This window comes from Natator depressus, chromosome 8 (assembly GCF_965152275.1).
Source record: "Natator depressus isolate rNatDep1 chromosome 8, rNatDep2.hap1, whole genome shotgun sequence".
NCBI lineage: Eukaryota > Metazoa > Chordata > Testudines > Cheloniidae > Natator > Natator depressus.
In genome coordinates, this window is record NC_134241.1 from 92,837,831 (window position 1) to 92,865,064 (window position 27,234).

General features: G+C 41.2%; 1 protein-coding gene across 2 annotated transcripts in view; it reads right to left on the reverse strand.

Annotated features, from left to right (window-relative positions):
• The window catches only part of PRKAA2 (protein kinase AMP-activated catalytic subunit alpha 2), a 38,392-nt gene that overhangs the window by 2,403 nt on the left and 8,755 nt on the right, over nt 1–27,234 (reverse strand). The window contains exons 2-9 of one of the 2 annotated variants that reach the window (XM_074961670.1): nt 22,581–22,722; nt 20,187–20,280; nt 18,736–18,880; nt 17,687–17,774; nt 14,877–15,101; nt 11,165–11,669; nt 8,402–8,528; nt 6,303–7,793 (exon numbers count right to left, since the gene is read on the reverse strand). In XM_074961670.1, coding sequence (XP_074817771.1) covers nt 7,558–7,793; nt 8,402–8,528; nt 11,165–11,669; nt 14,877–15,101; nt 17,687–17,774; nt 18,736–18,880; nt 20,187–20,280; nt 22,581–22,722 — 1,562 coding nt within the window. In that variant the 3' untranslated portion in view covers nt 6,303–7,557. Of the gene's footprint in view, nt 1–6,302; nt 7,794–8,401; nt 8,529–11,164; nt 11,670–14,876; nt 15,102–17,686; nt 17,775–18,735; nt 18,881–20,186; nt 20,281–22,580; nt 22,723–27,234 lie in introns of those variants that run through there. The other variant, XM_074961671.1, reaches the window with a different exon arrangement.

The window sequence follows — 27,234 nt, forward strand, 5'->3', positions numbered from 1 at the left end:
TAAGTTGCTATGGCAAGTTGCCTATCGTTTTCTTATATAAGAATCTTAGATTTGGGCTTTAGCAATGCAAATACATCTGAGTCTTAAATTTTTTTTTTAAGAACTCTGTTGGCCTGAAATTTTTTTTATTTCTTTTATTTATATATATATAATAGTAACAAAGGTATCTGTTCTAAAACTGATAAAACAACCAAAAAAACCCATCAAACCATAGAGTGAAGGTGCAGCTATAAAATACTTACTGGGGCAGATCCTCAACTTGAGCCCATGGAGACATGACAATCTACACAAGCTGAGGAGCTGCTGCCATTCCATAACTCTCTGAATCCAATCCTCTTCAACCTGTACTTTACTGACTTCAATGCATGACACTGAGGATCGCAGGATTGGGCCCTAAATCACCATATGCCACTAGTGAAACTCTATCCCTTCAAGGCAATTAAAAAGAAAAATAGATTGTGTCCTTTTACAGAACAGCTTCATGTTGGTGTTGGCTGCAATGAACATGTCTATTTGTCTTGTTTAAAACAATTAAACTGTCTCTACAAGGCATCAGTTTGCCGACAGATTCCAACATACTGTTCTGGCAAATGTATGTACTGAACAATAGCACTTGATATGTGAAAGGCTGATTGTGCATAAACTTCTGTAGTGCATACTAATTTGTACTCCAGTGAATTAGGAAAATTTAATACACACATTTAGTTGTAATCACATCAATGTGTTGCACACAGGAAGCTATTTTAGAGATGGCTCCCCTTTGTAGTTCTGTTTGAAAATTGATGAAGACTTAAAATAAAATCTGTATAAACTTCCCACCCATTTTCTGAAAACACAAATGCTCTTGGTAATATGCCAACCATCATTTTATTGGTACTGAGAGACAACCCAAGTTTCTTTGGCTTAGTTGTCAGTTCTGTGGCCATGGAAACACCATGTAAAGAAGCTGAGGAACTGAGAGGAAATCAAAATGCATGTTGCAAACTATGTAAAACCACTAGATCACCCATTCCATCTGCTGCAATAGAGCCTGCAACCAGATCACAAGCTTTCCAAACCAGCTTTTATACCATTCCCCTGCAATCAAGGGATGTGCCGTTGCAAGATCTCCCCCGCCCCACAGCCCCTTGCTCCTCCCCAGCTTTTTGCACAGGGAGCCAAGGTTGGATTCTGTGTGTTTGTGTTAGTAACCACTAGATCACATTGATTTCATCCATCCCGTTAAGGTACTTGGCTATTAATATTATGGAATCCAGTGAAATTTTGAGGTCTAAAATATCCAAACATGAGGTACTTCAAGAATACTGGGATAGAAAGTGAGATCCTGGCCCCTTGAAGCCAATGGCAAAATGATTATGAAATACTGATCTGTAAGGGGAAGTTCATTTTCTTTTATGTGTGGCGAACCTTAATTTTTCTCAGTTGTCTCTTGATATTGGCAACTAGGGGGAAATGGACTAATCATAAGTCCAACAGTACTGAGGTGTTCTAGTTTATATTTAAAACATTTGTTGCTATCATTTTTTTTTTCTTCTGAGTTTATTAAAGTGCAAATGTCAACCATGGAGACCGCATCCCATGCAGTGCAGTACACAAAGACAAAGTTTCCACACCATAAATGGAAGGTAAAAGGCTTTTTTTTGTGATTATCTGAGACATAATTATGTGCACAAAGAACAAAACTGAAACTATGCTCAGTGCCCTTCCACAATAACGATTATCCAAAAAATATTTTAATCATAAGAGTTTTTACAAAGGAAAAACAAAAACAAAACCCTTTCCTTTCTTGGTTCTTCTGTTAATGAAATGTGAAAAGCCAAGAAAAACAAAACTCTTTAGAGAATTTGTCTTCTGAACCCCATATTTGACGTTCCTTTTTTTTAATCTGTATAGTCTGAGCTCTTAATATTAGCAGCTAAAATATTTTAATGAGAATCATAAATATCCATTTTCTTTACAATAAAATATTAATAGGAAAATGCAATGTACTAGTCTGAGATTACTTAGAACTTAGGATATCTGTCTTAATATAATGGGTCAAGGACACTATAGTTGTCATGTAATTTTCAGTTTTGCTTTGTACTCTAAAGCGGAAAAAAAAGCCATAAGATATACAATTTATAACATATGAAACACACGAACAGGCTTCCAGCAACAAGAATAAATATTACCATGTTTGCAGTATCTACTTCACAGCTTTGTGAAATGCTATCTGCCCCCCCCCGCCCCCATTTTAAAAGATCAGAAAACCACAGATGAGCATGAACAGTCTTATAAATAAGTTAGAAAGATAAGTTAAGGCAGCTGCAGCAGGATCATCAAGACTTTGCTTGAGAATAGAGTACTACTTGGTTTTATAGGAAAAAATGATTCACGCTTACCATTTGGATCTTTGATATGCTGACCAGTTCTCCTGATTATTAACAATGGCAAAGATGTGTGCATGAAATGCTTAGACCATTGCATATAATATCAACATCCTAGTTTGTACTGAGTCAGTGTTCAGTCACACAAACACATACACAAAGTGGGATTTTTTTTTTAGTGTCAGTTAAAAATCTGATACCAATATCCATGAAGACTTGAAGTGTGTGTGTGTGTGTGGGGGGGGGGGTGTAGTGGGTACATTTTACTCAAATACATTTATAGTCCATGTTAAATCTGAGTAATGATCTTCTAGTGTGTCTTACAAAAAGAAGCTATAAAAATAAATATCCAAATGTGTGATGGGGGAAGAACCAAAAGCATACTAAAGGGAAGTGTTAAATAAGCAACAGGAAATACTGAAAATAAGACTGAGGGGAAAACAGAAGGGTGAATGCAGTAGCTTGATGGTACATTTTAAGTTGCACTTCACTGCATCCTTGTACACTACAAGTAAAATATTAAAGAAATTAGAGCAGGTGTCTTTTATCAATAGGGTGACACTTCTTTCTAGAACTAAACTAGTTAAAGACTGAGCCAAAATGAGAACACAACAAATGCACTTCAAGTATTTATAAAGATTCTATGCATTTCTTGTCAGCATGATGCTGAATCAAACAGTTGTTTGCAGACCAAGTGAAATGAAATTATGACTTTCTGCAATTAACATATGTAGAAGGCACGAGTTCATTTTGTATGTAAAGTGTATGGATTTTTCTTCTAAATCCGATGTATAAAATACCCCATTGATGCTTGAGTGTTTTTGTAAATTGGCCAGGAATTGATAGAAGGTCATCTAAACTAGATAACCTCTTCTGTTTTGATGTAAATGAATTGGTATGACCACAATAAGAATACAGCAGGGACTGACAAAAAGGCTGTGTCATTTCTTCCTACGGTGTTAGTATGTCTGTCCTAAAGTACACCTTTGGAAGGACTAAATTTTAATATGTTGAGTGTGGGGTAAAAATTAACTTGTCTTGTTTAAAAAAAAAAAAAAATCCTGCCTTCAATCTTGAAAAGTTCAATTTTGAGTCTAGAAAATGTCAGTGTTCTGACATCCCGGTAAACCTGTGATTTGCAAAATGTAGATATCCACTGCTTGAAAATTGCACTTTGAGTAGTTCAAGTCTGTATAATTAAAATATATCTACCCTGCTTGCCCAAATGATGATAAATGCATAAGTATAACCAAAAAGTTGGCTAAAGATGTGGCTAATGACCATCTGAAACTATATCTGAGTACAGCAGCTTCTGTATCGTTAGACGCCAGAAGCATGGTCCTATATGAGTAGCATTAACTAATACAGTTCCTCAAAAGATTGCAAAATATACAGCTGAGTTGGGTTAGTCTGTTGAATGGATAGTTTAATGTTCTATATTAATAGAGGTACTACTCTATCAAGCCTTCTGCAGAGGCAGTGTTATCTAGTAAATTGACTATAGGAGTTAGGACAGTTAGGAACACCTGAGTACTAATGTGGTTGCTACTAATGTGTTTTGTTGACTTATAGTACAAAAGTTGCTTAGCCTCTTTTGGGAAGTGTTTCTTCATCTGTAAAACTGGGATATTCTATTACTACCTACTCAACAAGGCATGGCTGTGTGGCTTCATTCATTAGTTAATGTTTGCACAGCATCTTAAAGATGTAAAGTGCTATGTAAGTGGTAAGTCTCACCCTAGTGCCTAGTAATTCCACATGTCCTGACCCTGTAAGAAGGGAGTGTGTCATCTTAAAGGAACTCTAGTAGTGCCAGTGTAGGATGTGGGAGAAGAGAGTTCAGTTCCCTGCTCTCCTACAGACTTGGTGTGTGACCTTGGGCGAGTGGGGATAATTAACACTTCCCTATCTGGACAATAAAGGACAAACAGATGGAAGACTATGGTGCGCAATGCTGTGGTGATGGAGGCCATGTTGTTGTCATGACTCAGATACTAATGAGTAGTAGGCCCTGCTCACCTCTCGGACGCCCTCCATCTACAATGTCCAAACTACTGCCAGCCTCCAGTAGTCCACCGCTGTACTATTCTACCCCTTCCTGCCTTAAAACTGAAAACTTGCTCTGGTTAAGGCCTATTAGGCATATTCTATGGATCAGAAAGGTCCATTTCCCCCATGCCCAGGGTTTTTTCCCCAAAGGTGTCATAAACAATTTGGAGCAGACATTATGCAGGTCATGTGCATCACTTTCTACTTTCTCCAGGCATTGGCCTGGGTCTGCAGGATCCTGAGGTACATTATCAGCACTGTATTTTTCAATAGAAGAACAAAGTTCTGTTCCTTTTTTGTTTAAAATGCTAGGTAAGCGATGCCTGGACAAAACTGGAATCCCTGTTACGAAAGTGACATGAACTTACAGGGGCCAGAAGGAAATTACATTTGGCCCCAAATGTGTAGAGGTAGGGGGCTGGATTCTCTACTGACTTGCATCATCACTGACACACAAGCAAAAGGCTTGTAAAATTTTACAAATACCAGGCACAGGTTCAAAGCCATGGAGATCCCTCCACCCTACAGTATTTTATTTTATTTTTTCAAAAATAGGTTATGTAACAAGCAAAGAACCCGACAACGCATTCCTTGCGTTTCTTTGAAAAGCACAGTCATTCTGCTGCAGGGCTTGTAATTCAAATACTGCAGCACTGGGCTAGTACTGTATACAGGACTCTGACAGTGAAATTGATTTTGAAACAGATTACGCTGCTCTCCTTGCCTAACCTGAAAGACAGGCAGAGAGTAAATAATGGGCACAGATAGTGGAAAAGCCAGAGTAGTAAAGTTACACTTGTGTAAGTCTAAGGTGTGATCTGCAACAAAAGTAAGGCAACTTGTTTTTAAAAATTAGACTTTTTTTTTTAAGCTGAAAGTGTCCCACTAACGGCCAGCAGGTAGCAAATATCCCATATTTGTCTACATTCTCTCAAATGATTAAGACAAAAGGCCCAATGTATGATGATTTTTTTCTTGCTTCTTATAGAAACTTTCAGGATGTATAGTGGAGTTTAATAACACAATAAATAGTTCCTAGCCAAAGAACCTTATGGACTGTTTTTAATAGCTTTACAAGTAGAATGATGATCGTTTTCACTAATGTGGAAGCAGCCCCCTTGCCAAAATTCTCCTTTTGCTTTTTTTAAATAAACAGTCAAGATTTTTGGCAATGTTTTCATGCAGTGTCTGTTTCTTGACTTGATTAGTTTGACCCTGGTCTCTGATAGTCAGGTGATAGGCTTAATCTAATGGGTACCATTGGCATTTGCCTAGTTTTGCTATGGTATTTAATTCCTAAGTCATTTTTTAAAAAAAAAGTTTTGGTAAAAGTTCATACATGGAGTTTACCCTTGTGTAACAAAACTTTTAACCTTACACGTCCCTCTCTTTATTTTAGCAAAAGCTTATCCTTCAGTTAGCCAATAGTAAAGAAATAATAAATCTATAAGACATCCCTGCCTTATCACTATAGCAGCGAAGGTCACAGTCTATTAAGTATTTGAAGTACATGAAAGCCCTAAGGTCTGGAACGCCACTTTGAAACTTAACTGCTGACTATCCTGAAACAGTACAAGAGGGAGACCCTCTGCGCTGTAGGACTGGTAAGGTACATTTGGCAGCTGACTTGGGAAAGGGATCAAGGATAAAGAAAAGGACCTGCTCTGAGAAAGATCATTTGAAATATAAACCCTATGGAAACTCCCAGGTGCCTGTGCATTTCACAAAGGAAAACCGCCACTGCCACTTAAGCAATCCAGCTATTTGTCACTTATGGGCTGAACGAGGATTGGGATGGGCTTGGGCAGCTAATGGGGTGAGGAGCAGAATGGAGTAGTTCTCCTCCTTCTCCCCCTCCCCCCCCCCCCCGGCCTTCCCCACTGTCCTTGATAATACCACCCAGACAGTGTCAACTCCCCAACAATCTCTCAGGCTCTCTCCCTCCAGAAATCCCTCGTCTAGATTCTTTTTTCCTTTGCTCCTACCAAATACCTTCAGTGTAGTGTGTTGTAATAGCTCTCTCCACCCAGTCCCTCTACCTCCCCAACACTTGCTTCTGATCAGGAGGGCTGATACTCTGAAAGGGAGACCAGTGACTATTTCTCACCGCTCAGAAATGTTAAACAGAGTGTTGCACAAACCTGGGCATCGGCTTCATCTACTGAGAAGTTAAGAATTTTTCCCCAGGTCAGAAATCTGTGCTGCTTACAAGACAGCTATCTGAAATACTTGGTAGGAGGTGAGGCAAGGCTTGTAGTAATTTACAGGAGCCCTAACGTGACCAAAAGCAGGTTGAGTATATATTGTGCAATGCAATTGGTGGCCAGAGAGGGGGGAAAAACCAAGTAGCCTTGAACATTAAAAGGAGGCCACCAGGCCAGGACTATTCCATAGACCCAAAGCAGGAGGAGGGAGGGGGAAATCTTCTGGGAAACAGCTCTCTCTAATTCAAAGCCTTAATGTGTGAAGGTCTCTGAGGGATGTGAGCCGTGCCTCATATGTGACCCTGCACTTCTGCCACCTGATATCTAAAACGGGGTTGCATGTTCCAAGATCCCAGAAACCTCCACGCAGCTGCTGGTTTTTATGCCAGAGCTGTTCACAGAGATTGGCTGGCATCAGTTTGTAAATATTGCAGGAGTTTTATTAGAGCTGGATTTTGTTTAATATAGTTACTTGTTTATACCTCTCATCTGGTTCACGCAAGTGAGCCCCCTTGACTAGCAGAGGGGATACAATATATATGTCACTAGAAAATATCCATATTGTAGATATTGAGGCTCAGCCAAATTTCCATACGTAGAGACAGGCAGCACTGTGGGAAGGGTTGCTTACTGATGCAGTTACTGTTTTAAAACCAGGCCCGGTTTTTCACATTTCATCTTCACTAGGAAAGCAGTTTGGTTTATACTGTGGTGAAACTAGTGTAATAAATGAGACAAACCTGTTTCTCGTTTCCCTCAGTGCTTTGTAAGGGAACTGGAGCCACCGAAGGGAGTATTTGGGTCTGGAGGGGGTGTTTGTGCACAACAGTGTATGCTATGCCCAGGATACGACAAAACAAACGGAAAAAGAAACCACCTAGGACCAGATTCTCCGTGCAATCACGCGTGTCAAGGGACAGGTGCCTCAGCACTGAGCATCAGCGAGCTAATGCCATGATCAGACTGGCACACATTTCAAAAAAATCCATGGTGTGGCTACCTAGGCGTGGTGTAACGGAGGCCACGCTCCCCATCAAGGAGCCAGTCAGGGATCCAGTAAGCGACTGGAATTCAGCAGTGGTAGAATCAATACTCAGTCTTGGTCTGTGCAAGCCAGCCGCAGAGCATGAGCGCTGTGGTGTGGATGAGCCTGACCTCTGCTCCATGACATCATCTTAAATGCACAAACAAACAGCGTTATTTAAAATCTACTCAGCTGCTACCCCGGGGGTGGGGCCTGGCCAAGAAAGGAACACTTGCATCAACAGCGCACCCATGCTAGGAATGAAATTCTGGCTCCGCTGAAGTCAGTGACCAAACTCCTGTTACCTTCAGTGGGGCCAGGATTTCACCCTAGAAGTGTACCAGCTAAAATGGGTGTTACATTAGGAGGGGGAAAAGGAAGTCGTAGATTAAAGCTCGCTGTGTGTACCTGCTTGGGAAATTCTATAAAGTAAAAATACATAAGTGCTCTGGTATCTAGCTACTTCTACACACTTTGCTGTGTGTGATCACTTAAGATCAAAATGCATTTGCAGCAGATGAGGGAAAAGTATGTGGTGCAGTGACAAATGGGTAGGCTCGCTGGAATTGATTTTTCCCCTTTCGCAAGTATAAAGAACTATTAAACTGTCACAGTCGCGCTAGTGGAGATGAATGGACCAGAGTTACTCAAGTGGACTAGAGATACCATAGGAGAGTCTGAAAATAGAAAGTGACAAAACCCTCGAAATTTCCCATTCTATGCGATTCAACTGTCATGCCACAACACTTCCTGCTTACCATCAATGCTTTTAAAGTCCAAAAGGTAGCTGCGATTGTCAACCTGGTAAAGCTGTAAACTCATTTTCACATAATTCCCGGTCACCGGATTCTTTCGACGCACTCTAAGATGATAGGCGTTCACCACCTAAAACAGGTAACTTTCTTTCAGGAATAAAATTCAAGGTGGTAGAACATTTCCCACCTCCCCAGCGTGAAACATTTCAAGAAAAGAACACTCTGGAAAGAATGATTGCTTTAACATACATAAATAAATATCCTAGTTTCTTCTAAAATATGTGTGTGGGCTTTTTTATGTTAAGTGGTTTTCAGTTAGGGTTGCACGCACCTCTCTTGCCACCCTACTAAGCCCACACGTGTAACTCTCAATACAATCTGTTCCTTTTGTACACTATTTAAAAGGATTTGCATGGATGGCAGGTCTGTTGGGATACGAATCGTGTTTGTGGAGTTAGTCTTAGGGTGCGGACAACTATTGCTCAAGCCTAATACTAGAAAAACCTTCATCGCCTACAGAACTATTTCGCTAACTTCATTCTGGTTAGAATTCCACTTCCATTTGTAGAGCTGCACTAGGGATAAATTTGGCTCATTAGCTCTCTGTCTTGCTGTGCATCTAACCAAGCTGCTAGCTGTTACAGACCCCAATATCTTTATTTAGGCTGTAAGCTCTTTGGGGCAGGGACTCTGTCATATGTTTGGACAATGCCTTGGGCAACGGGGACTTGGCCTCTAGGTGCTACTGTCACACAGATAAATAATACTGAGAAAGGGAGCAGGCTTCCAGAAATGACAGCAAATCAATTCACTGAACAGAGAGAGAATATTCTTGGGGGAGAAGAGCGACACATTCAGATTTACTTTAGAGAGCAAATATTAGTTGAATGAAATGGTAATATAACTAAACACCCTTATTCTGCCCTCTGCCTGCCAAAACAGGGAGTGGGGTAAAACATGAATACAGTCACCTGTGTTCAGAAATAGTCCAAGGTTTAGAAGCTATGCTTTAGTCAAACACAAGTAATTGGGCTCTGTACTTGGGTGACTGGGAGAATTTCTACAGTCTGTCTTATGCAGGAGATCAGACTAGATCAGTGGTTCTCAATCAGGGGTACGGGTACCCCTGGGGGCACGCAGAACTCTTCTACATCAACTCATCGAGCTAGATATTTGCCTAGTTTTACAACAGGGGACATAAAAAGCACTAGCAAAGTCAGTACAAACTAAAATTTCATACAACATACAACGACTTGTAGATAGCGCAATATAAACTATACACTGAAATGTAAGTAAAATATTTATATTCCAATTGATGTATTTTATAGTTTTATGATAAAAATGAGAAAGTCAGCCATTTTCAGTGCTGTGACACTTTTGTATTTTTATGTCTGATTTTGTAAGTTGTTTTTAAGTGAGGTGAAACTTGGGGTACGCAAGACCTATCAGTCTGCTGAAAGGGGTACAGTAGTTGAGAGCCACTGGACTAGATAATCGAATGGTTCATTCTGGATTTATAATCTATGAAAAGTTCACACTCGGTTAACTCTTTTGGGAACCACTAAAACTTGTACTTGCCACAATCTGTAAAGCCGCTTTCAAACCTGTCCTGAGCTGCCTCTAATGATGGGACTCTGTTACTGCACGCAGGGGCCTGAGCTGAGCCATTTTCCCACTCGTTTCACATAGCTACCCACAAATGAATTAAACGTTGGAAACTTTAACACATTATTATGGGTGATTTTTTAATGCCGGCGTTTCAAAAGTAGCATATGCAGCAATGGTAATGTTCACACGCTTTACACCATTAAGTAAACCATTCTCGAATGAACTACTGGGGATAAACGTAGCTGCGTCATGCCAGCGTGTCAATGGTTATGGGCCTGATTCTGCACTGCCTTCCATCTTGTGTTGCTATTTACCCTGGTGCAAAGTGGTTGTAAAAAGCTAATGAGTCAGATGGTCACAGGTAAGTGACTACACAAGGCTGTGGAGAATCAGGCACAGTAGTTCTTGATGAGGGCTAAATCAATGGCAAGAACTTATCTGAGCACAAGAAAAATCGAATTGCTAGCTACTGCAAAAATACCTGTCCTGTCTCATGCACCAATATCTCAGAAAACCCAGTTAAAAGAGAATATTACCAAAGCAAAAAAAGAAAACTCAAGCATGGAAAGTTCAGCCCCAACCGGTGCATTGTTTGGGAAGCGTTAAGTGACTGTAAGCATGAGCTGGACATGGCTGTACCTTCACCCAGAAGCACAGTTTCACTAGTGCAATGCTATCATCAGTTCCCTTGTAGTAAAAGAACTTTTGTCTACAAAGTAGCATAGCCTATATATTCCTTAAGAAAAGAATAAAGGAAACCGATTGTGTAGTTTCAGGACATGTGATTGTTATGACCCATGCAGGAGGTTTCAAGGTATTCAGTTGCTAAAATTAGAAATATGACCAGCTCCTGCTAGCCCTACAGCTCAACAAGGCAGAATTATCCTTCCAACCTAGGCTGAGAGAGTTAAAATAAGGAAGTGCATTTTATAAGTATTCTATGTCAGTAATACAGGTGGAGCTTATTTAGCCACAATTAGCATTTTTCAGGTTGAGTGTTTGTTTGTAAAAGTAAAAATAATAAACTAGAGATGATGATACAGTTCAAAACAGACAATCCTGTCACAATACTTACTATCTGCACTGATCAATTCAGATCAGGAGAACTTATAAGAAAATGATCCTTGAAAATGGCCACAAAGCACTGATATTTCCTACCTTCCATTCAAAATCCAGCTGTTTCATAGCTCGGTACACTTCAGCCATAATGTCATACGGTTTGCTTTGACTGCGGATTCCTAGATGCCACTTGGCTTTTTTCACAGTCAGAGATTTTGGCTTGGTAGTATTCAGTGCATCCAAGGGACACCGTGCTTTGGGACTGTCTGCTATTAAAGGAGGCATCCGCTCTGGGTGCGGTTTCACCCCCGGAGGTATGTGCATAGTGCTGTCATCCATAAATGAGCCAGTGGGCGGACTAGAGGCGAGGTAGAACTCACTGGCTTGATTCATGATTCTCCGATTGTCAATGATAAGGTGGTAAGCTACTGCAAGCTGGTCTTGTGGGTCACCACTATACAAGCTGTTCATCACCTCCGACTCCGTGCATTCAAACTTCTCACAAACTTCCCGCACTGCGTCATCATCAATGACATTGGCATCGTAAGAAGGATCCTCTGGAAACAAGTAACTGGGCAAGTCTTGTTTAAACCACTCGTGTTCTCTAGGGGGAAAAAGAAATGAAACTGTGACTACAGAGAGAGAGAGAGAGCATAGCCGTGAGTCTGTATTTACAGATGGGCAACCTAGCTGTGATTCATTCTATGAGCTACAGCCTGGGGTGGTGGGGAGGGTGAAGGGGGTCGAACCAACGAGACAGACCCTCAGCTGGTGTAAACTGGCAAAACTTTGTTGTTTCAATAGAGCTACAATGATTTACACTGGTTGACAATCAAGTCCGTTATTTTTAGTGATGTCTGAGTCTTCAGTCAGGCAGTGGAACTCATTGCCACAAGACATCAGCGTGGCCAAAAGTTTGGTGGAACTCGAAACAGGCCTGGCCACTCCTATCATATTCTAGAAAACAAAGTGCTCGTCGAAGGCCTTCAGTTGACAGCCCTGCAAACTATTAATTATTTCTCAACACACAGGTAGCACCAGTGCATGCTTTCTTCAGATTAAGGTACCACAACAATACTGACAAGAGGGGCGAAGGACAGTTTCCATTTTTGGTCTTTCTGTTGTAACTTCCAACAAGACTGTGAGTTGTGTGAAACAGTCACGCCAAACAAAGCAATGAGCGTGTGTGCAAGGTCTCCTGCATGTGATAGGGTGTCCACCCGACACAAGGCTTGCAAGGGTTAAGGTGGCCAGGTAGGCCAATTACCTCCCCAACCTGCACCTGGAGGCGGAGCCACGGATTTAAATAGAACAGGCTCAGCTGGGCAGGACCAAGTAAGACCTATATAAGCTAGGAAGCTGGCAACGGGGGCACTGCAGGCATTCCCTGGGAGAAGCGAAGGTGTATTCAGGAGTATAGAGGGTAGTGCGTGGGTGCTCCCTGGGAGGAGGGAGGCTGGCGGGGGGAGCCAAGAAGGTGGGAGACAGTTCAGGGGAACAGTAGCAAGGAATAGGAATGCAGACCTTGGCTGCTGACTAGCAGCCCCTGAGACAGGACCCGGAGTCGAGGGTGGGCCTGGGTCCCCCTACCGGCTGCTGACCAAGTGGCACCAGCAGGGCAGTGAGCAGGAAGACTGCCTGAGCCCATCTGTCAAGAGGGACTTTGTTACCCCTGGAAAGGGGAACATGGGGTGACTCCGGCTGGAGGGGAGGCTGTGGTTCCTGGAGCAAGAGGGGCCTGCAGGATCGGTGAGACAACACTGGAGGAGGGTGCAATGCCTGGTCAGATCTAATCCCCAGAGCGCCCTGGCGGTGGCGCCACCAGTGGTGAGTGGACCCTGTGGCACCGCATCAATGAACGACAGTCTTGGTTCACAAATCCAGGCTGATGTTCAGTTTACAGACAGGCCGCTCTCCAAAAGGCACCTCCACCCTTGCTCCCTCCCCATTTCGCCTGTGCTGTCTGCAGACAGGCCCCCCCCTACAGGCCTCCCTTGGGATTTCAGTTTTTCATGAGGCATGAACTGTGGCCACTGCCTTTTCCAATGCTTTCAAAGTCTTTGAGTGGGAGGGGAGGTGTTCAGCATGCATCAATCTTCTATCTCCATAGGCCAGTGGGACTCGGGAAACACTCGTGGCAATCGCTGGTTATTTCATTAGGAACGATGGGGCAACTCAGCCTTACGGACAGTTGACAATCAGAGTGTTTCTCTGCTCCTGCATGGGGATGGAGTGGTCACCAACATCTCCCTCTCACGCATGGCCTGTGGTAGGCATTGGTCACACCACGTGCCCACACCCTGGAGAGCATAATCTGGGTGTGGGGATAGCGTTGCCACAAAATTGCCCCTTTAAACCTCCAGGAGCAATTGGATGGTCGTATGCAGCCCAAAGGCAGTAAACATAATGTGTAGGATGGCATCCCAGAGCTGGGGCCCTTGGTGGTGGGGCGGGGTTCCTCATGCAAACCCACACCTACAGGACTGTGTGTGCTGCCAACCCCTAATAATCGCACCTGCATGTGAACTAAACCCTATATCATTCGTCCAGCACGGCAACTGTGATTCTATTTGTATGTTAGGAACTGGCCTGAGACCCAAACACCCATCAGATGGTAATGACTCTTGGTCGCTGATGTAGCTACAAAGTGGTCACCCATCCGCCACATCCCATTACCACCTGTCGTCCCCTCATAGGCGCTCCTCCCCTAAGATGCAATTAGAGCCACTAAACTAAGAGACTTGAAAAAAAAGGCACCATTTTCACTTTAGGACAGCAGTGGCACTATAAAACCATCATTTCCAAAGGAATTAAAGACCCAAGGACTTTCGGATGGCTGTGACATTTATATACCTATTTTAAAACATCATTTAGCTTTAATGATTATTCTGTATTTCACAGAAGATCGAGCATGCTCCTAGTTTACACCATACTAAAATTATTCAGTTTAAGTCCTGCTGTCAGACATGCATTTTTAATTATATTTAAAGGCCCAAATAATGGACTAAAAAAACCTCAGTGCTCACATTAAGCTGAATTTATATGGTAATGTGAGCAGGTAGAAATACAGCACCATCTTATTCATTTGCTAGATGAGAAAATTATACTACATTTAAAGGTGAGCCATTTGCCCTCATTAAGGAATATTTTTCAGGTGTTTCATTTTTAGAGCTCGGGCTGTGGATCCTGCATTCTTGGTCTATGCATCTTTTCATGGTTTGCTGTGACTCTGCATATTAAATACACCGTATGCTGAACCTGCATTCAGAAGGAAGGAGAAGTTTTTTAATTAAGCAACAAAACATGGCAGATGAATGCTAATTTCTTAGCATTACTGCATCGCATGGCTACTTTTGCCAAGCGCCGTTAAGGATATTTGAGACCATTTTTTAATGCAATAGAAAAGGTCCTGGTTACTTGCTGAAATGCACCTACTAACCTTCATAAACTATGGGTGTGTTGACACTTAAAAGCTGCTGCTACACCCCTGTAGCGCTTCAGTGTAGACGCTCGTTACAGCGATGGGAGGGGTTCTCCCGTCACTGTAGTTAATATACCTACCTGAGATGCAGTAGGTAGCTCAACAGAAGCATTCTTCCATAAACTTAGCACTGTCTACACCAGGCTTAGGTCGTCATGGCTACATCTCTCAGGGGTATGGATTTTTCACACCCCCGAGAGATGTAGCTTTGCCATTGTAAGTTTTCAGGGTCAACTAGCCTTGTGTCCGCAACACAGCTTGCCCACCATACGCAAGAAGGTATATTTGAGAAGAAAGGCTTCTGCTGTGACTTCTGATGTGTGACGTTACCTTATGTCCTTGATGGTTGCTCGCTTGAGTGGGTCAACCTGCAGCATGTGCATGAGGAGAGTGGCAACTGAACGGTTGAGGTATTCGGGGATGTAGAAAACACCTCCACGAATCTTCTTAAAGAGCGTGGGAACGTGTTCGTCATCAAATGGCAGCGTCCCGCAGAGAAGAGCATAGAGAATAACACCACAACTCCAGATATCCACCTCAGGCCCAGCATACAACCTAAACAAAGTCAAGGCAACAGAGAAGATTTCCTTTCCATGTTTTATCTGTTTGCCAATTGGCATTATATGCTTTGTAGTAGAGGTTATAATATAGCAGAGGAGCTTAAAAGTGGATCCTGAAGGCTAAATGCTTCAGTTCGTACTCCTACCCCAGTGTCCTAAAACTGAACCTCACTGAAGCTTCTCTGGTTCACTCAGACTGAGACACGGAGGTGCAACCCACAGAAGCTAATGAAGAGGCGAGGAACCAAGTTTGCTCTTCCTCCCCAACAGCTCTGTGAAAAGCTTCTTCTCTTGTTCCAATGGCTGATGGACTCAGCCAACTATTTCTATACATCCACCAAGGCAGATATAACTACAAGCAAATATTACACCTCTGTACATTTATTTTTTATGTAAGAAATTTGTATTCAAGTCCGATCCAGTACTTAGGCTTCTAGGAAACTGCTAATGTGGGCGTGGTTATCACAAAGCTCGGGTGCCCTTGATACACTGCTTTGATTACTGCATGTTGGATTTTTTTCAGTAACGTGAGCATGCTCCTCCTTGGCCAAAATTTCAAAAGTTGGGCTCCTACAGGCACCTAAATAGCACCTAAATAGCTTGCTCCATTTTCAAAAGTGCTTGTCACCCAGCAGCTCCTTCTGAGGACAATGAGAGCAGCTACGTACTCAGCATTTTTTGAAAAAACTGGCCAATTATTTAGATGCATAAGTATACCGCCCTTTAGGGTCTTGTTTTTGACAATTCTGGGGGCCCAGTGTTTCTGCTGGTTCCCAGATTGATAGGATGATCACGGATTTGTATTTTAGACCTAAGCAGATATATCTACTCTGTCTTACAACCTGTCCTTTCATGCTTTGTTACCCATCAGGCCATGGCAGAAGGTGAATTTTGAATCTGCTCACATACTCTGGTCTCCTACATAAATCCATGTGCAATGTCATACAGCAGAACTAATAGTCTGACCAATCTCCATGCTATGTGAAAAACATTGTAATGATAACTCTGACAGGTGCTGTCCCTTTAAGAGCAGGGCAGGTTGGGAAACCCTTCTAGGATATAAAATGAGAAGCTGAGCGGCAGTGAGGGAGTTTGAGGGGAGGCCTGATAAAGGGAAGGCAATACAGTCAGGGGATTAGTAGATGAACCTGGTTTAGACGTATATGGTGTTTTTGTTTCTTTTATTCATTGCTAATAAGCTGAATCGGTTGAGTCCTTGCAATCCTTCGGGACCTAGAGGGCAATAACTTGTACCTTTTCTCTTGCTGTCCTCTGATAGAACACTATCTTCTATACTGCTTGAATGAAAGCACAGTTAGGGCTCTAATAAATGAAGTGGGGACAACCTTGATTTGCAGCTTCTTTCTGGAGCTGCAGCAGCTGTGGACTTCCTGGCTTTGCCCCCTGTCTGGCCAGCATGACTCACTGATCCCTGTAAGTGGAGTTGTTGCCTCAACTCAGTCCTCCGGAGGGCCTAATTCAGAAGGAACTCTGCCATCACTTCCACTGGCATAAGTGACAGGGAACTTAATCAAAAATAATCCACATTAACCAAAATGCTGTGTTTATTTGGCCTGTTAGATGAGATACAGCAGGAAAAATGATATGGGGAAGTGTACTGCGATTTTGCCACCTGGTTTCTGTTAAAATGAACGCAAACAAGACATGGTATAAAAAATAACTGGTACAAGACTGGAAAACAGGTGGTTATGAAGAATATGTGCAAGATTCTAAATTAGGAAATCCTTCCTTCTAATCCTGGTTCTGTCACTGGCCTGCTGTATGGGCTTGGGCAAATCAGTTTTTCTCTGAGACTCCATTTTCAGAACTGTGAAATGGGAAAGGAAAGGTCGTACTTCCATCTGGGTGTGATGAAGATTAATTCAGGATTGGGCAGTGCTTTCAATAGGTAAGGGTGCTATAGAAATGCCAAATAACAGCCGTTCGGTAGGGCGTGACTGCTTCACAGGTTTGTTTATCATTAATTTAACAGGAAGTCATGACCATTCCGTCCCATGACAGCAGCAACCATTCTTCTGAAAAAAGAAATTGATTAAAAGAAGCCAGAAGATAAGACTTTTCAGATGGAACCACTGGGAAGGTATGGAAAAGGGGAAGAGACCATTGTTAAGGTTTGGGAAGTGGGTGGGTAAAATTGGTTGGTCTATCATTGACTAGTTCTCTTTAACAACATAACAAAATTAAAGATAGACAAATGAAACATTTAGCATGTTAGGTGAATAAGAATTTTGGGGAGGGAAACTCCTTGCACATGAAAAGGATTCAGGTCAAAAATATATTTACCTAATTCTTTATTTAGGTATATAAACCACAAATGTCTTTTAATAACTCTTTACAATTTTTAGAAAGATCGTTTTCTATTTTTAATCATAGAAAGAAAACGACACAAGGCTTTGTGACTAGATTCACTCCCACTTTTAAAAATGAAGGCGTGTGAGGGGGAGCTTCAGCTATCTTTAACAGTAGTACAAAATAAGTTTCAAATACAAGAACAAATGCAAGAATCACACCGGACCATACACTTGCATTCAAATGGCTTTTCTCAATGATAAGTTATACCTTCCGGAGATGACTTCAGGAGCTGCATAGTTTGGGGAGCCACAGCTGGTTCGCAGAAATTCACCATCTGACATCATGTTCGACAACCCTAAAAGCAAGACTCTTGCATATTGACGCATGCTTTGAATGTATGGTTAGCGAGAATTCTATGCTTCTAAAAGGATGACGGGAGGAGTAGCAAGGGAAGGAGTGGGGGAAATTATGAAATAATAAAATTAAACAATTGGGGGTTTCTGGAATGGTGGGGCATCATGTATTACAAATAATTCTCACATCACTTATCACTAGGAGAAAGAATGCATCCGCAGTGAGCTGCCTCAGACTGTTAACTAGCTTTCTAAATCATATTGAAGACTCCTGTCACTGCTTGTGTGTAAAATGAAGTGATCCCAACACACAAATAGTTCTACAAAAGGAGTAGGCATATGAGATTAGACATAACAGGCTTCAAAAAAAACCCCAAAACTTAGATACATTCATGGAGCATAGGTCCATCAATGGCTATTAGCCAAGATGGGCAGGGATGGTGTCCCTAGCCTCTGCCTGCTGGATGCTGGTAATGGGCAACAGGGATGGATCACTTGATGATTACGGGTTCTGTTCATTCCCTCTGAAGTACCTGGCATTGGTCACTGTCAGAAGACAGGATACTGGGCTAGATGGACCTTTGGTCTGACCCAGTATGGCCGTTCTTATGGTCATACAGGGACAAATTCCGTCCCGATGTTACTGCATTGGAGTCTACCATGAATGTTAGCTAATTTTTTTTAATTATTACGCTGAAAACAGTGATGAATTTGCAAATTACCTTGTTTCTCCACTGTGCTAAAACCCATGTATGTTTATACTACAAACACAAGAGATCTCACTAGCAATGCCTGTCTTCACTGAAGGGTGAGTGTTTACGACTATGAACTCTTCAATTAAAATTATGAAATTGTTCATGGCCATGCAAACTGACTCAGTTCTGTAAGGCATATTATGTTGACACACTCCAGCAAGTGGCTTGTAGCTGGCTACATTTCTGGAATGCTGTTGGGGTCACATACCAAAATCAGCTATCTTGGCATTCATGTGTGCATCCAGCAGCACATTCTCTGGTTTCAGGTCTCTGTGGACAACCATATGCCTGTGACAGTAATCCACTGCAGAGAGAATCTGCTGGAAAAGGCGTCTAGCTTCCGCATCTTCCACCTACAAAACACCGGGAGACGGTTAAAGCTTTCTCTGAAACAACACTTGGCAAAACACCTTTGGCTCCGTCGTGAGCTGAAAAGCTCTACGATGCACAGATAAAATTACAGTAAAAACACTGTAAACAGACAAATGTATAAAGCAGATTTTTCCCCTTGCATTTTATACTGCATTATTGCTTTGAAATAAAGCTAATAACTAGGAGCCATGTGACAAAATTAGGAAAAGCTCAATTTAGACTGGCTGTCACAAAGACCTGTGTTTAATTTGTGTCAGGGCTGAGCCCCTGCACATCTTGGCTTGGCAGTGTATAGCCCCTGCACCTCTGGGCTTGCTGTGTCAATGTAAAAAAAAATTGCTTTGAGCCTCAACACCTCTTTCATTACAAATTAAGCACTGACAAAGACCTTCCTAATAGTGAAATCTATTAAACTGTGGCCTAGTCTCTCAAGGGAACCAATAGCAGTCCTATCACAGGAGATTTTAATCTAGACTTGAGAAAGCATTGCACAATGTTCTACAGGGAACAAATTCAGCCATGAGGAACGAAGTAGGTGGCTTTGTAGAGGTTAAAAATGGAGCAGCTCTATGATTCTATAATTAGGAAGAATGCAATGGGGAATTAGATCGAATAAAGTGCGTTTCTGGTCATTTATACTGACCAGTTTGTAATGTTCTTTCACGAAAAATGTCGTTTCTAAATGTCAAAGTCCAGAAAGGGCCTAACTTTAATACTTAGAAAGATCAAGTATTTTCTATAAACTGAGAAAAAAAATCATGCTGTAAATCAGAATTGTATTCATAAATGTAAAGGACCAATGGAAATGACTTCTCCTATCAGTGTCCTCATACGAAATAGGTTAGTATAAAATGCATTTCTTTTGTGACACTACAGGGAGAGAAGAACATTAGCATTGTAGCCTGAGCTTTCCCGGTATCCTAACTGAGACCTTTATTCGTCCATCTTATATGTTCTGCTGTTCCTGGCTGGTGGCTGTATGAAACCTACCAAGACATCCGTAAGGGAGTTACGAGTGATTCTCCTTGTATTTAACAGTAGGTTTATTATTTGATTGGCTTATTTTTCTGGCTTGTTTTTATTTTTTGTTTATATGTTGTAACACAACATGGAGTAGTTGCAAAGAGATGTATACAACTGTATTCTAGGCCAAATGCAAGAGATTCAGGATAGGACTATTTTTGTTCCATTTAGCTAAAAAGCATCCCATTTTGCAAAACCATTTTATTCTGCAGCACCATCCTTTTCCCACCCGAATCTTTATCTTGACAATATACAGTCACTTACACGTCCATGCTTACAGATGTAATCAAACAATTCGCCACCAGATACATATTCCATTACCATGAAAAAATCCGTTGGAGTGCTGATGACCTGGTATCTTCAAAAACAAAAGAGAGAATTTAGAAAGACTTGATTAGTAACAACAGAGCAAGGTTTTTAAACAGTTTACTATTATAACTTCTTCTGTAAAATAAACATTTGTTTTGATCTTGTGTATAAACTTGCTTTCTATATATGAAAAGCAATTGCTTATATTTCAAGATGCAAACAAATATAATCTCTTTCAATGGTCTGTTGAAAGCATCTGTTTCACAAATTCACTTCTTAATTTCTTAAGCTTTTACATAATCCTCTGAAATCTTTGCTACATTAGTTTACCACACTTAGGACTAACCTGATTTTCAAATTTCCATTTTGGCTAAGATTTACAGCAATGTTTTAAGAGATTGCTGTAAAAGCAAAAAAGGAATATTAACCTTCCCCCCCCCCCACCCCCTTTCTACTGCGGATGCAGGAGAAAAGAACTCTAGGTACTATAGGCAGGTAAAGTTTGAATCTGTCCTATTACACTCCAGTTTCTCAGCTAGTGTAAATTGGCATAACTTTATTGACTTCAGTGAAGCTACATAAATTTATAGCAACACCAGCTAAGGTTCACAACCATTTTCTTGTACTCAGATTTTGTGTCTGCACTGCTTATAGTTGAATTTGTGTTCTGTATCATTACACTAGAAGTGAACAAATAACTTCCTGTCTTCTTAAAACTGCATGTAAATACATCGTGTTCAGTAAAACCCGCAAAAGATCAATAAGGGTTAATACACTTTAAAGTGGTTTGAGATCCAGTAAACCGAAGTCTCTGATAATTCGTTACTGTGTACAGGGAAAAAAATCAAATAAAATGGAAAGTAAATGTAATCCATTCTCACTTCCTAATTTTCTTTTAATATACCATTTCATGATTCAATTAGTTAGCCCAGACCCTATTGATGTTCTTAACTTCGATTTAATTTTTAGGCCATAATTTGTTCTCTTTGACATATATGAGAACCAGTTGAGACTCAGGGTGCCAGATGCCTCTTTGAGAAGCACTTTTTGCTACCTGTTTTATTAAATGGTACCAATCTGTTCTCAAAGATGCTAATGATACTGTGGAGTAACTCCATTAAAGTCAATAGTAACTTCAGAATTATGGTGGATTAACTGGAAGCAGAATTTGACCCCTTCCCTCTAAGAGGAAGGCTCACTAGATGACATGCCAGTTTCAAGAGTGCTCTAAACAACAGATTATATTTCTAATAGACATTCAACCACTTTATTTTATAGACATGCCAAATTTATTTAATGGCTGGCTACTATAATAACTTGATTTGTGCATTTAAACCTGGAGATTTCTGGATTTTTAATCTGAGAACACTAAACTACTGCAGTGCAGTTACCTATTTGCCACTTAAATTCGGATACCTCAGAGTGTCAATTTTGGAACCTCTTTCCTGAATTTCAACATCATAAACAGAAACTGGTAACTTTAGTCTTCTGATATCCAGACCACTAATGGAGAACTCCTATTGGTCTGGGGCTAGGATTTCACCTCAAGAGCCTGATCACGTAGTCATTACGCAGACAAAAGTCTCATTAACTTCAAAGTCTCATTAACTGCCGGATCAGGCCAAAAGAGAAGAGAGAACACTAACTCCCATTGACATCTATGGTAGTTCCTTGTAGCCCTCAGTTCTCAGTCACCATTGCCATTCCATTGAAAAACAACAGGGCTTACACAGGTGTAAGTATGCAGAACTTGATTCAATAAAGTTTACTATGCATGGGATTGCCAAGATAATACCCCAAACTTCCCAGCGAAACTGGTCTGTATAGTTTTCTAAGGCTCTGATTCTGCTCTTATTGACTTCAATGTCACAAGACTGGGCCCTAACTCAGCAAAAACCTGCACACCTGCTTAGCTTTGTATATTACTCGGAGTCATTCCACTGAAGTCAAGTAAAGTGAAGCATGTGTATAAGACTTGTAGGATCAAGGCCTTAATTTATAACTTGGTAGGTCCATGACTGGAACAGCACAAAGGCAGCCTGATCCAAAGCCCTTTGAAATCGCTGATTTCAGTGGGCATGGGACAGGCCCATAATGAATAGATGTGTCAACTTATTTGCAAAAAACTAAAGAATGTCTTGAATGAATTATTTAGAGAATATTAATTAGCTGGCTCCGTTCCCTGATACACTTCTCAAAATGCAAACTAACCATTTCACTCTTTTCCATCTTCTGCAAGTGTAATTTAATTTGCTAGTAAAACAAAAATGCATTCAAGAGAATTCCCTCTGACACAACATAGAACTGAAATGCAATATGAACACAGAGAACACTAGCCTTGGTACTTACAGTTTGATAATATGAGGGTGCCGAAAGAGTTTTAGGTTTTGAATTTCTCTCTTGATTTTCCCAACCACATCCAAGCTCCGAATTTTCTGTCTATTTAAAATTTTTACGGCTACTTTATGTCCTGTCAGCTGGTGTTCTCCAACTAATGGAAAGAGAACATTAGAATGTCACTAAAGAGGATGCAATGACCTGTAGGAGTAATTTAGCTTACTGACATAGGTGGGTTCTGAGGGAACAATGGAAGGAGGTCATGATGGGTAAACTGTCTGAAAGTTGGGAACCACCAGGCCTGCCCAGGGGACTGGTGTTTGGACTCCATGACTCAGATGACTAATAAAGGAGTATCACCTCTAGGTTAGTGATTCAAGTCCAAAACACGTTGTTACCATCTGAAGATGACTCAGTGGCCCTGTGTGAAATGAGTCTGGTGACCTCAGTCCAGGCCCCAAGCCTGGATTTATAATGTGGACACAACTGACCACTTTACAGAAAGTTTCAGAGGCCACAGCTCTGATGGACACGGAAACTATGTGATCAGAGAGCTTGTTTCTGAGGCACTTTTTCCACTCACTCCTAAGCAGGACCTCCCATCCTTCAAAGTCCTCCCATCGTCACTCAGGATGGAGAGAATGGAATTGAGCATTATCTATGAAGTTCTATACAGAGTGCTCAAAATCCTGCAAGCTTTACTGAAGGATGACAAGTCTATACATGTTTTAGCCAGAGATCCACCAGCAAGTAGCTTCTGACTAGTTATGTATTTTAAAGTGCAGCTTCGTTCTCACTGAACGTCAAACCATTAGGGAGGTGAAAGGATGGAGTTAACCCTGTCTCTCCCATCATGTTGCAATCCTTCCCCTAACTACACATATTTCTAATCCTTCCTATGCTGCCTTCTGGTTTCTAACCACATTAAACTAAAGCTACTTTCTCTCGCCCACAAAGCCCTGCATGTATCATATACTGGGATTTTCCACGCATGCCTTTCCAAGCATGCGAGCGCTTCCGTAGAGCAAGCCAAACTCTGCTCTGAGTTGTACTGGTCCAAATCACTTACATGGGTGGCGGTGGTGTAACATGAGAGGAGAATCTGGCTCAGAGTTTTTAACTTAATGTGAAATTTCCCAGCTTTTGTCAGTTTAAGCCAGCCTCCTTTTGTCACCACTTAATGTACTACTTCTTGTGAGAATTAGAAAATACTTAGCTGCTAAAATGCATTTAGACTGAATGACAGGTTATGTTCACATGCCATACTATGGACTTGATGAATACTCCAACAACCCTCTCCCAAACTGTTTTCACCATAACCAAAGGGTCCAGTCCTGAAGGCCTTATACAGACATCTATCTTTGCAAAAGCTTAATCAACACTTAGTGGAAATCTGAGGATTTTCTTGTGGTCTCTAGGGGCGGGCTGTCTGGAAAATAATTCCATTTGGCAAAAAAATTTGAAATGTAAAGATCTGTTTTCATTCTGCATCAGAACAAAAAGTAGACCTTTAAAAACTTCTTGGAGTGTGAGATATTATGACCCTCGGCCTTCCCCTAAGAAAAAACAATAGCCCAGTGGTTAGGGCCCTCACATGGGAGCCTGACGCTCAGTTTTGCTGAAAAATTCCAGACCAGCTCTAGTTAGAGTGTCCTCTAGGGCAGTGCTTCTCAAGCTATCTGATGTGGAGGACCGGCAATTTTTTCCCCCAATGTGTGCACGCAGACCGGCAGCCGGTGGCTCGGTCCGTGGACCACCACTTTGAGTAGCACTGGTCTAGGGAATAGGATGCCAGGAAGGGACTTGCCTTTATATAGGGCTTCCAGTTCTTCAAGGGAGAAATTGATTAATACAAGGCTTATGTACCACTTAGGCCTTGTCTACACTACAGGGGAAATTCGATATAAGCTACACTATTTGAGTTAGGTGAATAGCCTAATTCAAATTGACATAGCTTAGACCTACTTACCACGGGGTCCACATTATGCAGTGTTGACAGGAGACGCTCTCCCGTCGACTCCCCCTACCCTTCTCGATCCGGTGGAGTACAGGAGTCGACAGGAGAGCAATCTGCGGTTGATTTAGCGATTCTTCACTAGATTTAGTGGGTCTTCACTAGACCCGCTAAATTGACCGCTGATGCATCAATCGCCGCTCGTCCATTCCCCCAATAAGTGTAGACAAGCTCTCAGTGGACTTACAGGGCTTAAATGGGACTTACGTGATGCACAGGTCTTAAACTAGCCCTCTGAACGGGGGTTAAGTTCAGCACAAAGATATAATCAAGAATAATGACAAGTTCTAGACTGTTATGTAGTCTGGCGTAGATTACTTTCCCTATAGAGTCTTAGCACACAAGTGCTAAAAACAAATTAAACAAAAAATACTGAAAAAATATGTCCCTGAAGGGGCAATCTGTCTCTGTGGAGCTCATATCCAAGGCTAAGTTGCAAGGATTTACAGCATGTAAAGATTAGGTTAATCAGAAATAGATATACATAAATCACGGGGGCGAATATTCATTGTCACACAGGGGTAGAGTATATCTCAAATAACCTAGTCTTAAAAATAGAACTTTACACACTTAAATAATTATATGCAATCCTCCCACTGTGCAAACTAACAGCAAAGGCCAAATTCTGCAGAAGTCTTTATTCAATGGGAGTTTCCACCGTTGTGTTTCTTGGCTCCTGAATACTGCAGTGGGAAATCAGTTCTTAAGCCTTGTAGTAAGCCCTGATTTTAGGGGGGATGTTGCAGCTGCAAACTTGAGTACATTCTTTAAAAATACAGGTTAGAGAGAAATGTGTTGATTCTGTTTGTCTCCTATTGAGCACATTGGGACTGACTTTGCTCTCACTTACACTGATGTAAACTGGGTGTAATTCTCCTGAGGTTAGTGGAATCACATCAGATTAAAAATGGAGTGAGAGAACTCGGAATTAGACCCATTCCTTACGATTGAACAGCCTGTGCCACGAAGTGTTCCGGGTATATGAAGGCAAAATTATAACAAAGTTAAATCTATAGGAAGCTCCTTGCATATCATAGCAATAATGCCTTTGGCATTACCATTTATATTGCAGCTGACAACTTGAAACCCTTTAACGCCATTTTTTGGCCATAATTTTATAAATGGTGAGGAGCCTGCAAAGACTTACACATGCTTAACTTGACATAGAGTGGGTGGAATTCTGGCTCAACGGATGTTACTAGGAGTCCTTCTTGACACTGAGACTTCAAAGAGGCCAGAACTTCAACCTGTAAGTCATCCCATAGCTACTCACTGCGTGCAAACGTAAGTACCTGTATACGTTTTGGCAGGATTGGTTAATATTTTGCTTTTAGCTTCATATAGTTAATTACCATTACATAACATACTTCCTATATTAGAACACATGGCAAAAACTAGTATCTTCCATTCCTCTCTGTCATTTGCTGCTACTTCTATCTGTTCTGTGGCACAGAGATGGCCTGTTCTGCCCCCTGTTTCTAAGAGGTCTTCTTCAGATTTCTCTTGACTGCCCTCATTTCCTTACACCAGTACCTTCAATGTGTTGGTAGCTGGAGTACGTGCCCCAGATATGTCCAGTGCATCCTTCTGATTCTGGTGGCAATGAATGAGCTGATAGTTGGCGATTTCTCAGAACTCTTCATTATAACAAAGTCTTTCTGGCCAATGCCCAGAACCTTTCGCAGACATTTATTTTCAAAACTATCTACTTCTCTGTCTAAAATTTTTGGTAAATATCCAGCTCTCGCACTCGCAGCTGTATTTTAGCACTGAGATTATGTTTGAATTGAAAATTCTCAGTTTTGTCCTGATTCTACATATCTTTAATTGCCATACGTTTAGTAAGTGCTGTGGGTGCCTTTCCTATCGTTGATGTCACTTATTTTACTATCTTCCATAGCAATCAACTTTATTTAAGTCTTTAAAATAAATCTATACTTAATAAATACAGATCTAAGGAGTTCTCTGTATGAAAAGAGATCCAAAATTTAATCTAAAACTGGGGAAAACCAATGAAACCATTGACATATTTTAAGAGATTAAGATCACTACATTTTTAAAAAGCTGATTTATTTCTACTTGAGAATTTGCTTAATGCACTCTAATACGTATTTTCTAAAATATGCCATAATCAGCTGTTTCTATCTAACAGCGTTGGATTACATTCAGTTACAAAACTGTTAATGTTTCTTATACTATATTAAAAAGGTGGGGCACAGGTGGGGTTTTCGTTTGTTTTGGTTTTGATTTTTTTTTTTTAGATTACACTGAAAACTTGTTTACAATAAACACAAAGATACAGTGACATTCGTAATCAGGGAAGCCACAGAATAATATTCTGAAGCACAAGACAGGGAGTAAAAACCCTGCCATTAATTTATTAACAGCATATCATTTTAAAGGCTTTAAGCAGATCACTAGAAGCTCACTGCAGTGTGTGAGTGCGGACAGGAGCAGAGCATGAAGATGACAGAGCAGTAAGGCTGTTACCATTCTGGGTGAAGGAGGTCATTATTATTAGCGAAGAGATAAGCACTGCCAGAGATTCTTTCCTCAATAAGAGTGTCCCAAAAATAAAACACTTGGCCACCCTTGAAAATAAAAGCCCTGTTTTGCATGAACTGCAATATGCTACAGTTTGTATTGTACATG